The sequence below is a fragment of the Microtus oregoni genome, unplaced genomic scaffold (genome assembly GCF_018167655.1).
Source record: "Microtus oregoni isolate MIOR12 unplaced genomic scaffold, Mior012 000036F_ref0000092, whole genome shotgun sequence".
In the NCBI taxonomy this organism is placed as follows: domain Eukaryota; kingdom Metazoa; phylum Chordata; class Mammalia; order Rodentia; family Cricetidae; genus Microtus; species Microtus oregoni.
In genome coordinates, this window is record NW_024543095.1 from 16391106 (window position 1) to 16405495 (window position 14390).

A 14390-nucleotide genomic window follows, 5' to 3' on the forward strand; every position below is an offset into this window, starting at 1 on the left:
GTGTGTGCAGACACTGTACATGGGTAAACCAGAACCCCATGTTCTTGTTTCAAACACTGGCTTTGCTCTAGCTCCCTATTCTTCCTCCCACCCATTCCTACACATCACAGGGGAGGGGGGAGGACAGTCTTAAGGGACTTTCTTGATCAGGCTGGTTCCCAGGGAGAACGCAATCTCATCCAAAGCCTTGCTCTCTGTGTGTTTACGTTTTAGAGTTCTTGACTACCTGCTGTTATCTGTGGCACTGAGTGGCACAGGAATGAAGAGGAGTTTTCACTTTACAGCCACGACCCAGAACCCATCACCTGCCCACATTGGAGTTTGTCTGCCTGGCATGCTCTTTATCATGGTGCCCTGTCCCAGTGTGAATGGTGCCTGTTGGACCAGTGACGGTGGGAACTGAATTATCTGAGTTGGGGCAACAAAGAGATGCCCCAAAGCATGCTGGATAAACACACAAGAGAAGTTCGAGTCTTCCTTAGACTGGAGCAGCTAATCCGGAGTGTTTTATTGGGGGGTGAGGGTGGTGCTATTGTCCATGCAGTCATGTAGGAACGCAGATTAATGCGCTTCCATCTTCAATTAATGCCTTACTATGCGACTCTGGTCATTGTCATTGAAACTGTGGAAGGTAGAAGCCACACAGATGCCTTTGGGTTTACAGTTGTCTCAAATCCCAGGAAGCCCATTGCAAGATGATAATATCACAAGGTTCTACTACATGCAACCTCCCAGATATCCTAGATTAGCAACACAGCATACTGCCGAGTGTTGCCTCCTTGGGTCTAGCCTGTGAGGGCCCATAGTTCTGAATCTGTTTCATCTTGGCTAAAGGTCAGAGAGTTCAGACCTGTTCTTGTTCCTCAAGGATGAACAAGATGTTTGACCAAGGGTGTGAGAGGAGGGAACACCAGTTGAGAGAATTCCTCCACAAGATCCGGCTCTGAGGTATTTTCTTAATTAGTGGTTGATGGGGAAGAACCTAGCCCATGGTGGGTGGTGCCATTCCTAGACTGGTGGTCCTGGGTTCTGTAAGACAGCAGGCTTAGCAAGCCTTGGAAACAAGCCAGTAAGCAGCACTCCTTCATGGCCTCTGCATCAGCTCCTGCCTCAAGGATCCTGCCCTATTTGAGTTCCTGACCTAACTTCCTTCAATGTGAAACAGTGTTGTGGAAGTGTAAGACAAACCTTCTTCTCCCCAAATATTTTGGTTGTGGTGTTTTATCACAGCAATCTCTACCCTAACTAAGACACCAATATAATTTCAAATGTCGAACAATAGGATGCTCTGCAGGCGACTGACAGACTATAAGTCTCCCCATAAACTCTGGGAGCTGTGTATTCTATGGTGCCTTTAGAAGCTGCTCAGCATCTCCTTTTGTTTTCCTAAGCCTCCTCTTCACCTCCTCTACCCCATTAGGGTTCCCTGAGCTGTAGAGAGCTCCCTTGATTCCCTTCCTTAGGGAGACATCTGTGCAGGAAAAGGAAGGAGCCTCTCATACTTCCCAGCTCCATTCCTTACCCATTTCACCTTTCACATTTACTCTTTTTCTTTATGGACTAGTGACCTCCTTCATCGGTTCAAGTGGCTCCTGGTGGCTTTCCGGAGACTCTGGCGGGTGTTCTACAGGAAAATAAGATGCTACACACTCTGTCTTGAAACTGACAAGTGTAAAGGGGAGGGCGGGAGAGTGTGAACCACTAATGCCCTTTCTGGCTGAGAAGGGGATGGGCGACTGCTTTCTGAGAGGCCGGCGAGGAAAAGGAGTTCACCGGGATGGGCCAGCTGTATCCTGGCCTTCCTCATATCCTGGCGGAATACAGCATAAATGGGATGGCAGCTTTAATGTGCTGTCTGCCCGGAGAGCCACGTCACAGGGCCAGAGTAGGACCTACGAGAATCCTCCTAACAACTCAGGGTGCTGGGTTAGCCTCACCCTTCCCTTCCCAGCCTAATAGCCCGGGCGGGCGAGATAGGAGACACAAACGGAGGGAGTGGACGTCACCAATCTCACCCTGGGGCTCAAGGTTTTATTTTCACTCCGGGGATCCAGCAGAGGATGAAATCGGTGCAACTCAGCCTGCTAGAGGGAGGGCTCCGGTAGAAACCAGTTGTAGAGCTAAGTTCTTTCCCTTGACTTTAACCTGCTGCGCCTCGGCTGCAGCTAGCCCTAAGTCTTCCAATTACCGAACCAGCGCCATCTCTGCCACTCAGAGATGAAGGATAGGGAACCAGTGTTCTAATTCTGAACACTGCGCTCCCTCGGAGGAAGACCGTGAGCTGCAGTCTCAAAGACATATTTCAAATATGCAAATTCTCTAACCTGGTCCTTCAGTTCCCCTTGCCAATAATGACAGTGTGCTTGTAAAGTTGCAGCGATGATGAAGCTGATATGAATCACTATAGAACAGCGTCTTCACAAGTTACTCGCTAATTCTGCCAACAACGAACTGGGCGAATGAGCCCCTGCCTGGATAGACACATCTGCCCCAGCTTAAAGTCCCGGTAAAACGGAATAAATAAAAGGCCTTGGCACCGCAAAGACCCTCGCGGCTACTTTCTACCGAACGAATCACCGCTCTTGTTACAGACCCTCCGGCGGCGGTCAAGCCCCAATGCCAGCGGGGGGTACCGGAGGGGAAGATTCCGATCCGGAGAAAGCATTTGAATCCTAGGCCCTGGCCTAACGGAACCTAGTACCTTGGGAAAGTGGAGGTAAAGTCCTCCCTCCCTCCTGGCTTTCCAGGATGGCTGACTTGTGAACTTTTCTACTGCGTTCCAAAACCTCTGTCTTCCCCATTGAGTGCACAAGCTCAGAAGGTGGAGTGCCTAAGCTTCTTCGCAATCGGTGGTGTCAGTCTGCCCTGATGCTAAAGATTCGCTTTATTTTGGCAGGCAAGTGGTCCCTAGAAAGCCGATTAGGGACAGAAGTGACCAAGACTGGCTAGGGCTACTGCGAGGCAGTCCTCGGAACTCAGATGCTCCAGGTCCAGTGGGCCTATGCTAGATCTCATCTTAGGAAGGGGCGAAGGTTAGGAGTATTTAGAGAGGGTCTTCTCTCAGAATGTCCTTCCTTGTGTCAGGAGGCCTTTTCTCATCAACCAATCATCTAAGCAGGGTGGGACACACTTTTGCTGTGACTCCAATCTGTGAGTTTAATCTGCTCCATTACACTCGGATTTCACCCTCCACCATGGAGAAATTATTTCCCAACTCCAATCTTACAGACACCGTTGGAATCTTCACAAGAGACTCCTCTGGAGCAGCGGACAGCAGCTGGGGTCAACAGCCCTAAACTCAGGAATAGGAATTTTTCCTTTCCTCTACATTACTGGAAGGTGGCCAGGGGGAGCAGACAGTGAGGGCTAACTTGCTACGGGTAGCGGGAAGCGGTGAGGCGCTGAGAAAAGGAGTGGCCACAGATATGGGTCAGCCCAGGCACTCTGCTCTCTCCTCTGCCTGCAGTCACTCTCTGAGCCTACTGCAGGCAGGTCTGGTCACACCATCCTCTGGCACACAGTTGCTGGTCTCACATCCTTAAGAACATTCATGAGGTCTTAGTCAATTAGCTCAGAAGGCTGAATAAGTCAGAGGGACAGAATGGGGACAGTTTCAATTTGGTCTTTCCACACAGGTCTTCAAACACAAAAGCTTTGGTGTCCGTCTTCCAGGGTTTTTGCATGTTCTGAGAGCCAAAGAGCTGCTGGTGAGATCCGTGGGGTTGGTGCGCGAGGAGGCGATTTCAGATTCTCTGCTCTGTCGTAGGTGCTCAGGCTCTGCTTTTCTCCTCCAGTCTTCTTGGCTCTGATATGCTTTCCTGGCTGTGGATACCGGAATCATCAACTGCTCCGCAGACATGGCCGGATGTCACTTCCTTAAGATGCCCCTCAGGTACTCTAGAAGACCACCGGTGCTGGTGGAGAGGGATGGTCCCTCTGGATCCCCTGGGTTCAGAGCTCTTAAACCCAAAGGAGAGTTTCTTTTCTCAGGTCTTGTCAGCTGTCCTTTAGTGACTGGATCCTGCTGTCTTCATTTGTGGTCTCATTACAAAGTCGTAGTGGGTACCTGCTTAGGAACAAATTAAAGGACATCTTTTAGCAGACTCTCAGGGGAGCAGGAAGGGAGATTTGGTATTCCCAGGTGCCAGGGCAAAACTCTTTGACTGCTGAGGGAGGGGCTGGCTCTAAGCGGTAGATGGAAGAGGGTCCCTAAGAATCTTGTTCCACAGATTCTGGTAAGGGTGGTTTTTTTTTAAATACAGTTAGTATCTGTTTATTATGTCCAGTTTTCGTGTTATGATAGGAGCTGCAGTAGGAGTGGCTTGTACTGATAGATGCGGTGAACTTCTTCACCCTCTCCCCGCACTTGTCTTTAAACACAGGCTAGCTGGTGGAGAAAGAGTGGAACGAGGGCGATCCATCTAGCTGAACTGCTCTGTAATCACTTTATGGAATATTGCCCTGCAACTGGCCCTTTGCCTCCTGCTGGCACTCGGGAGCTTCTTAGAGCAGGAATTGTATCCTGGAAGACACTAGAGAGGGTGTCTCTGATGGATCCCTGATCAGCTGCCACCTCTTGGCTGGGATCATTTCTGTCTCTGTGACGAAGTAGCTAGGTACAGAGACCTTTCCAGAAAGGTCCTCTGCAAGACGTTGCTCAACAGGTCATCCTACAGGGACTGTAAGTTGGCAGGGGTGGCAGAGGACAGTTGTGGACTTTAATGTTCCTCGGAGAGAATCCTGGTGTGGGGGACGCTTGACATACGTTTATGTTGTGTGTATGCTGGACAGGTTCACGTGTGTACTACATACACATAGATCAAGAAGGGAGCATGCTTGTGTGGTAATGTATTGAGATACCCAGTGCTTGGTTCTGTGTTTGAGTGTAAGAATTTACAAGGATGTTGCTGCCATCTATTTCCAGGTATTAACATGGATGCTGCAGTCCGTTTCCCTGGGAAGCAGCGACGATCATAATTGGTTTTGGTGCTAATCAAAATGAATGGAATAAAGCAGGCTCCAAATAATTGTGACCGGAACCAAAGTTAAATGTGTGTCTTCTTTTTCATGTGATAATTCACAGCCCATTTTCCTGTGAACGTGGTGCGAGGGATGACTTGGAACACAGAGGCTACTGCATTTTCTTTATCCAGCCAAGTGATTGTGCAGAAGTGTGGACTATGACATCACCAGGCAGTCTGGCCAAGTGGGCTGACACAGGCAGCTCCATTTGGAACTCTCCAGACGGACCTTCAGGCAGTAGCTGCTAGCTCTGCTTGCCTCAAGTCAGAGGAAGTTGAGCTGCTCAGTCTGCAGGAGAGCAAACCAGTTCCAGAGAGTACTTGAGACCTTTCTGGAAAGAAGGGCTTCCCCCAAGAGGCCAAGGACGCTCCCAGGGTTGGGCCTTCTCTTTGGAGCGGAAGAGGAGGGGCCCTGGGTGTGGGCCCAGGTAGAGGAATCCAGCCTCTAGGAGTCTTCCAGGTTTGTGAATTCCCCTTGAACTCCAGGCCGCACAATGGGTGAAACCTCCCATTAGCCCATTAGCCCATTCAACTGCCTGAGTCATGGGAGAAGAAACTCTTGATTAAAAAAAAAAAAATCCGAGAGAAGAGGTCTGATGAGTTTATGGTCGAAACAGGAAGTGTTGGTTTTATTAGAAAGGAAAACTCTGAAGAGGTCATAGGGTCCAGGGGAAGGTCCAGCTCTTCCCTAGCATCCCATCCAGCCCACGGTGGGCAGGCGCTCCCCTGATAGCCCTGTTCCTAGTCAGGCAGTCACTGCTATTGCGAGTCAATACTGAGAAGCCCCTAACTTCCTCCTGAGTCTGGCCTGATTTGGATCTGTCTCGGCCGGTCTGGACTTGTAGGATAAAAGGGGGCTAGAACTACAGACCAAAAACAATACTGTAGGTTTCTTTGCAGCTAGCGCCCCACACTCAAGAGCCACTAGGTCTGCCCCTAGGAGCCTCTGCACCCGCTTGCTAGCATCCACAACACTGGCCCTCGGCTGGTGGTCCACTCTCCTTCTCTTCCACCTTACCCAGGGCAGGTAGCCAAACTCAGAGATGTTTCCTCCTCGGTTAGACAAGGGTGTGCTCTGGAAACACAGGTCTCAGCCGATACTTCTAGTCGGGCGAATCTCCATGGACTGCCGTCTCCAGTTCTAGTGACTTCGACCATGCTGAGAAGTAATTCCGACTCAAAACTTTCCCTCCCATACCCCACAATTCCAAACTCGTTTCTACCTCTGTACGCAGGCTCTCAATTCCCTCTACAACCCCAGCGGTGGTGTGTGTGTGTGTGTGTGTGTGTGTGTGTGTGTGTGTGTGTTGGGGGGAACGTCAGGTGGGGGCTCCACTGTGGCGGCTGTGGTGGAAGCTGGAAGTCTGGTCCTTGTTTCAGCAGAGAAAAGAGACTAAGGTATTAATAGGAGGAGGCTTCCGTGTTTTCAGTCTCATCCCTTTACCTTGCGAGAGACACACTAAGAAGGAAGGCCAGTCCAGGTTTCCAGGACTCTGCCCAATATCACCGTGAAGAACCGCTCACCCCGGGGAATCTAGTCCCTATAGGGAAATCAGACTCTGTTACAAGCCAGGCCGCCGGGCCTTGGGGCACATATCCATATATTTATGATTTCTAATTTTATTATAAAATAAAAGCAGAAATATCTCCCGACGAACATTCACATGAGGGCATAAAAGGGGAAAGGCAAGTCTGCGGCTGGGAGGCGCTCTGGGCTGGGAGTGCAGAGACCACCGTCTAGGAAGGAAGAGAAGAACCAGTGTGGTGGGAAGAAGGGGGTGAGGGGGAGGATGAAAGGTGGAAGGAGCCAGAGGCAGGGAGGGAAGGAAGGAAGGGAGGGAGGGGGAGAAAGAGAGGGGGGCTTCTGGGGTGCAGTCCTTTCTAGCTGGCACTTAGGCTCACACTGAGAGGAGGAGTCTTTGAGGACCAAAGTCCCAGGATGTCTACCTTCCTTCATATGGATTCGCTGAGAGTTAGAGAAGAAGTGGCTCAAATAAATGACCAGAAGGAAGAAAGACTTGGAGTATGATGTGAGAAAATGGGGGGGGGGGAGATTGAGAGCTTACTCCAGACATTTAGAAGGAAAAGAGAAAAGAGGAATAACAAGCAAGAAGGCACAGAGGAGAAATAAGAAACCAGAAAGGCAAGTGGAGGAAAGAAAGAAGGGAGAAGAGATGAGAAAAATCGGGGTGGTGATTGCGGCTTATAATTTATTCCCTTGCCTGGTTCAAGACCGAGTCCCTGGCCTCGAAAATATCTCAAAAGCAACTTATCCCCCAGAGGGTCCCCTAGCAGACATTTGTCCACTTTGTCCCGCCGCCAGTTCTGCTGCTCCTGCGTCGCGTGGCGTGGCATGGCATGGCGGTCTTCTAGTACCTGGTACGGAGTCCAGCACCTATCGCTCTCCCGCACCACCTTTTCTGTGCCCGCACCAAGCTCGGAAAGCAAGAGCTCTAGGAGCCCAGGTCCACAAGGTTGGCAGACATGGGGTTGAGTATGGAGTCCTGTAGGCTGTGGTGGTGCTGCAGAGGGTCCGTGCCGCCTCCACCCGGCACTGGCACGGGTACTGCGCTCGGGCCGGGAGGGTGGCCCAGGCTGTGCAGGGAGGGAAGCCCAGGGGGCGGAGGAGGGCTGAGCAGCAATGCGGGACTGGACGACGAGTGGTCTGGCGTCCCCGACGGTGTCTTCTCATCCTCGGAGCTGCCTAGCACCGACTTGCCGCTGCCGTTGAGCGAAGAAACCAGCGGGTTGTGACTGCTTGAATTGGAGTTCTCGCTGTTCTCCCTGCAAGCGCAGGAGCAAAGCAGTGGGGTCAGTGGGAAAACGAGGCCACTTCGAGCGCCACCCCTCAGGACGTCAGCGCCTGGGGCTCAACTCAGTGTCGTTGAGGTTGCTAAAGGGTGTTTTCGATTTCTACCATTTCTGACGCTCCGCGTTTGGTTTCCTGTGGCGCTCTGAACCCCGCGACTCTCTAGCCTTCTCTTGTCCTTCTCCTCCTTATCAACCTATGTTCTTAATCTCATGACTACCTTTCGGACTCTCTCTATATGTCCTGTCCTAGGCTCCCACTCTATTTCTTCCCTCGAGCAGAGGCACCAAGCAGGGTGCCAGGAATTGGGTGAATGGGGTGTTGGAGCCTGAATTTTCAAATCACTTAGGCTGGACAAACTAGGTTTGCTGGGTAGAAGTGGGGTCAGAAGTTCCAGATATGGAGATCCCAGCTTGAGGGGCCCACTTGGAGTTGGGTAGGCATGGGCCTCCTTTCCCCTTCGCCTTTCTCAGCCCGAGGGTAACTTCTGGTTGCAGATAGGCATGGGTGGGAGGGTGGGTGGGGGCTCCTGAGAATTCGTTCCCGGATTCCAAACTGAGCCTCTGTGAGCCCTATTTGATTGGGCATAAGGATCAGGCTTTGAGAACGGAGGACTTCTCCCTAGCCATCTGCTGAAAAATATTTAGCCAGGGGACTAGAAGCTCAGAATGGAGAGCAGCCCCTGGGGAAAGCTAGAGGGAAGGACCAGTGGTTAATGCTGGCCTGGCTCTTTCTGTCATAGCCAGAACCCGGGGACACAATCTGTAGCCCTTACCTGGGGCCTGGTCAGAAACCCTAGCTGAGACAGCCTGAGTGTGAACCCAGATCGAGAGCCCGCCTTCGGTCCTGCTTTTGTGGACAGTCCCTGGAGGGGTGCTGAGTATTTGAAATCCTACGTAAAATCTCTGTGGATTCCTAACAGCTGTTCTGTCTGATTTCCTGAGGGAGCATCTATCTACCCCACTAGCTGTTGAGCGAGTGAGACTTCATCACCACAAAAAGTACGACGTCAAGGTTTTAAATACCCAGGTCCACTCTGCCGTTTGCTCATCTTTCCCACTGTCCCCCTTACCCTGGGCTAGGGTCATTCAAACTCTGAGATGCACACATCCCAAACCGCCTAACTGTTGTTTTGCCGCGAAGGAGGGATTCTGTTCCCATTCCCCGTTTTTCTCCAGTCCCCTCATCCAGATTAAAGTTCGAAGCGGGTAGCAGGGCCTCCACGCTTAGGTTAGTTCCGCAAGTCTTGGATTCCGAGGGAAAATACAACTCACAGCCCTTGGCAGATCTCAGTTTACCTTACACACCCGATTTGCCCATCGAAGAGAGCAGGACCCCATGAGAAAAAGGTCAAGGGGTCTGGAAAGTCCTAGAAGGCTTGCTGGATTCAGCAGGCCAGAAAAGAGGTCTGTGTTTGTCTTCTCCCCCACGGCTGACACTTCCTCCCGGGGGCCCTTCATCTCTTGGTCCTTTCCACGCGGGATAACTCCCAACTCCCTTGTCCTCAGCTTTATCTTCATTGCTCGGATAATACTAGGGAGGTTCCAATCCCAGCTCTGACTCCTTAAAAAGCACTTTGACCTAGAGGTGACATCCGAAATCATCTCCGATCCCCCATACCCTTGGTTGTTCGAGGAAGAGCAGGCCCCGAGCCTAAATCTACCTTGCAGGGGCAACCAGGCCCACACCCCTGCCCTCTCTGAAATTATTTATCCAAATAGGCCATTCACAAGGGACAAGGGAATTAGCTGAGAATGTACACACTACTTTGCCCGCTTTAGACAAATTCCTGGCCACTCAGTCTCCAGCAAGATCTAAGCGCTGTTTTGAGCCAGGCTGGGCTGCAGCCGGGGTAACCTGGACCCGGGTCCAGTTTAATCGTCTCCAGGAGCACACCATCCCCCGACCATCGGGACCAGGGAAACCGGCGCCGACGCTCTACTTACTCGTACCTTTCCTTGGCCTCGGCCGCCCGGTCGCGCTGCCGCCGGTTTTTGAACCAGTTGCTGACCTGCGTGGTGGTGAGGCCGGTGGCCTCCGCCAGCTCGCGCTTCTCCCGCGGCGACGGGTAGGGGTTGTGCGCGTACCACTCGCGCAGCACGCTGCGGCTCTTCTCCTTGAAGCAGTAGCTGGTCTCCTCGCCGTCCCAGATGGAGCGCGGCAACGGGAACTTGCGTCGCACGCGGTACTTGCCCACGGCGCCCAGGGGCCGGCCGCGCAGTTTCTCTGCCTCGATGTAGTGCGCTTTGAGCCACAGCTGCTGCAGCTTGGCGTGGTTGTGCGGCGAGAACTGATGGCTCTCCAGGATCTTGTAGAGTTCGCGGAAGTTGCCCCGGTGGAAGGCCACCACGGCCTTGGCCTTGAGCACGCTTTCATTCTTGTGGAGGTGCTCGCAGGCGGGCAGAGACCACAGGAAGCGACCCAGTCGCTCGATGTTGCCGCCCTGCTGCAGCACCTCGCACACGCACGCCACTTGCTCCTGCGTGAAGCCGAAGGTGGGCAGCATGGACATGGTGCCGGCTGCGCGCTCGCCCGCCCGCCTGCCCGCGCGCTCTCACCGAGCCTCGCGGCCCCGCATGGGCGCCTCCCCGCCGGCCTGGCCGGGCCGACAGGCGGGCGGGGCCCCCTGGCCAGGCGCTGGCTCCCGGGCGACTCCTGAGTCACTGCGGTCCGTCCTCGCTCCCGCCGTCGGCCCTGCGCAGCTCCGCGCCCCCGCCACCCGCGCGCCTCGCCCGCGCCCAAGCCCGGGGGCCGCCCGGGGCGCCGCTCCGCATGCTCCGCGCCCGCCCGCCGCTTGTTCCCTAGTCCCTCGCTCGCTCTCCCTCCCGTCTAGCTCGCTCGCAGCTTTTTTAATAATATTATTCTAAGCGGGCATGAGGCGCGGCGGCCCGCGCCCTGATTGGTCCGGTTATCTGACCCGGGGCCTGCCCGCGCCAGACAATAGTCGAGTCAAATTATTCGCCATGGAGACGCTGTCAGTCACCGGTAACCCGAGCCCCGGCGGCCGGGGCTGCTCCCCCCTGGCCGGCTCCGCTGACAGATCGCTCAGGCTCTGCACACAGCAAAGGGCGGCCGAGACAGGAGCCCCAGGCACTCCCAGAGCCTGGGAGGCGGAGAGGGGCCGGGCTGGGGCCCGAGACGGCGGTGATTGACGGGGCGGACGCCCAAAGAGCAAAGGAGGAGGAGAAGGACTCCGAAGGAGGGGGACTGAGTGGGGGCCCCCGAAGAAAAGAGGAGGACCGAGGTGGGAAGGGAAGGAAGAGGGTAGAAGGGAAAACGGAGGACCGTTTAAAGGGGTGCCTTTCAGGAAAGAGTAAAAGGGGGAACAGAAGGCGCCTCCAAGGGGAAGAAGTGTGGTATATTTCTTTTTTTCTTTTTCTTTCTTTCTTTCATTTTTTTTTAAAAGGGAAACGCAACAGCGTAGCCCAGGCCTCGCCAGGTGCTTCAGCCCTGGCTGGGTCATCGCGTCGCTCGGAAGGTCGCAGCTGTCAGGCAGAGATACTGTAACCCAGGAGGAGGTCAGTGGATGGACAGTTTGGATTTTCTTAGGGGGCCTCTGAAAGACTTGACTTTCCAACTGACAACGCCCCACCCCCATGCTAGAAACCCGGGGCCCGAGCTGTCCTCCTGGGAAAGGGGGAGGAGGTGGGGAGCGAAGTCAGAGATTTGGCAGTGGCCGCAGCTGGACGCCTGAGAATCAACTTCCCGGAGGATCCCGCCTTTCCTTCCTTTCGGAGCCGGCTGGCTGCCCCGCGGCCGGTACCGCCTCCACTCGGCGCGTTTTGCTCCTCGCCAGGCTGGGATTCAGACTTTAACCCCACGGGGCCCAGGACCCGAGAAACTCCCGGCAGTCCTGGTGTGGCCTCTGCGGAAGTTGAGGGCCAACGATGCAAACTAAGGAACTGCTTAGACCCGCAGACTGTCCTCGGGGAGCTCAGGACAGCCAGTGCAGGATGATTATAGCGCTCCCCAAGGGGCTGGTGCGCAAGAGAGAGGAGGCAAGGTCCACCAGTTTCCAGCCTCTCCAGTGGGCCAGGATTCCTGGTCGCTTCAGCCTGAGAACCCCTCGTGGAGTTCCGGCATGAGAGGCCTTAGAAGAGGCTTGGAGCTTTTAGCTTCTTTGTCAGAACACCTCTAGAAAACACGTGGCGCTGCTTCTTTGGAAAAACAAAACGAGAGAGAGAGAGAGAGAGAGAGAGAGAGAGAGAGAGAGAGAGAGAGAGAGACACACACGGGGGGGGGGGGGGGGCAAGAAGGACAAGGGAGCTCCGGGAACTGCGCACAGGGGAGGGGGTGTCCCTGAAGTTTCTAGGTTTGAAAAGTACGGGGCTTATTTCCTTGCCAACTTGTCCATTGCCCATTGCTTATCCGTTGCTCCTTGCCCCCTCCCCTCCAGGTTTCAGGCTGCAAGCTCCTACTGGCATTCTCAATACCAAGACTCAAGGCAGCCCAGATCGCAAGGTCTGTTTGCCGAATAACTTCTAGGCCTCGTTTTTTTGTTACCACCCCTGTAAGCATGCTAAGGGGGACAGAGAGACAGATACTGAAAATGAGGGCGTCTAGAGCCTCAGCTTTGATTTTGGGCTTTGCCAGTTGCTTATGGCTGAGGTACATATTTATTTATTTAAGGATCCAACATGATTTCCTAAACTTCCCCTCTGCTCCAGAACGCCAAAAGCCTTTTGGTGGTGACGCAAGCATTGGGGAGTGGAGCACTCAGACTTCCCTAAGACTTTAGTTCTTCCAGGCCTGTCCCTTTGAGTTGAGGACACAGGACTGCCTGAGTAGGTGTTAAGCCGGCCCAGGGAGACTAAGTTCTTGCAGAAATTCAGATGCCATCATTGTACACTTGTGTGTTGGTAGGGCAGATCTTAGTGTATCTCTGAACACCCATGGCTGGGGCTTGCCCTTGAGTGAGCTATGAGGATCCTGAGAGACCTGGAAAATGCATTACCCAACGGCAGAGGGCTCGGAGCATATCTCGCTATTAAGGGTGACCTATCTTTTCCAAGGTCTCTCCTCAGCTGCACAGTTAAAAAGGATTCAGCTGATCCCAGCTCTGGTCACATCCATGGTGTTTTTGTTTTTGTTTTTTTTTTTTTTTTAAAAAAAAGGCCAGAGAGGGGGAGAAACACCATGGTTTGGTGCTGGACCAGTCAGTTACTTCCTGGTGTAAGACTTTGGGTCCATCTCACCACTATTAGCTGGGGTCTCAATGATCTTCCTAATCCCTTCCAGTGCTGGCCCTACCATCATTGCCAAGGAGGATGCTCTCTGAACCCCAACCCTGACTTGACCACAAACCTGCCCCTTCTTGGGCCTTTGAAGCTTTCAATTGATGGGGTTTCTCCAGCACTGGGCCCTGTCAATGCTGCCGGCAGGCAGATTTTCTGTGTCTTTCTGGAGATCCACAATTCCAGCCTTCCCTGCGGTTCCCACGCCACAGCTCTTTCACCAGTTCTGCCTGGAGACTCCAGGCAATTCTCAGGAGTAGGCCGAGCCAGAAGGCCACCTGCCTCCCAGGGTGCCAGATGAAAAGTCATTACCTAGCTAGCACAGAAAAAAAAAAACTGTTACCCCATTACCCAGTGTGAGTGTGACGTGATCCTAGCTAACCCCTCCTTCCACCTTGGTCACAAACCAGTTCTAGCAGGTCTGGGTCAGAACCTCTGGGCAGCTGGGGGTGGGGTGGTAGCCACTGAATGCCTGCCCTAAAAAGGTTAGAATCTCAGCTAGGGTCTCCTCATACTTAGCAGTCTCCTTCTGGCCCCTTCTTCCCGGAATTTGCTACAGGACAGAACATAGGTTGTCTGGGTGGGGATTTGATAGACACCAGCCGTGACCCTCAGACTTCCAGCACATACAACAGCTGCTCCGCAGGCGTGTGGTACCAAGCCTTAGGTCTTTACTTGACCTCAGCTTTCAGCCTTGTGCGTTTTCCTCCACCCAGTCGTCCACTCAAAAAATGCTTGCACTAAAAGTTTGTTTCAGCGAGCACTGGCAGGGTACTTGATGGCCAGGACAGAGGAAACTTTTGTAACCGGTTGGGAATTTGCGATTCATTGAAACATCTCCTTGCATTCCCAGCTGCGCTGGAAGGTTCCCTAGAAGCATCGGACAGTCTGGAAAGCAGTATTGGGTGCGCCCCATGAGCTCACGCGGACAGGATTTCTTTGCCCCAGACTTTTGGACAGGAATGGTCTAAGGCCTTTGTGCCCGAAGATCGACAGGAAACTCTCAGAATGAGCCCAAAGGCCACCACTGACCAGCGTCCATTGAACAACGGACTTCTGGCACACCGCACTCACGCGGGCCGGCCCAATAGGCGTCCCGAGGGTTTTCTCGGCTTAGGTTGGAGCCATTGGAAGTGAATCATGATCCAGGGGGAAGAAAGTACTTGCTGACTATATCCTAGGTGGACCAGAAGACTTGATTCCGAGCAAACTCATGTAACTCAGAAAAAGAAGAAAAGGGAGTGGGTTCTCCATGCCAAACCAGAGAAGCAGAGTTTGTGGGTGTGTGCTTCATTTTTATTTTTCCCTGCCCTTATAAAGGCTGCA

General features: G+C 53.3%; 1 protein-coding gene across 2 annotated transcripts; it reads right to left on the bottom strand.

The window, feature by feature from the left end:
• Window positions 1-6634: 6634 nt before the first annotated feature.
• On the bottom strand, window positions 6635-10614 carry Six2 (SIX homeobox 2). Of its 2 annotated transcripts, none has more exons than XM_041631234.1 (2): window positions 9783-10614; window positions 6635-7805 (listed from the first exon to the last, which is right to left on the bottom strand). In XM_041631234.1, exons 1-2 carry the CDS (start codon window positions 10340-10342, stop codon window positions 7475-7477), a joined length of 891 nt encoding a protein of 296 aa, XP_041487168.1. In that variant the 5' UTR covers window positions 10343-10614; the 3' UTR covers window positions 6635-7474. The 2 variants fall into 2 exon arrangements, with proteins under 2 accessions (XP_041487168.1, XP_041487167.1); XM_041631233.1 differs by having other exon boundaries at window positions 9777-10614.
• Window positions 10615-14390: the final 3776 nt, after the last annotated feature.

What these genes read in the sequence shown, in the direction of transcription:
- Six2 (XM_041631233.1), bottom strand. Translation starts at nt 10,342, where the DNA reads ATGTCCATGCTGCCCACCTTCGGCTTCACGCAGGAGCAAGTGGCGTGC. An exon ending in GAGGCCAAGGAAAGGTACGA is followed by an intron (nt 7,806 to 9,776) that starts GTAAGTAGAGCG and finishes CTGCGCTTGCAG; the next exon opens with GGAGAACAGCGAGAACTCCA.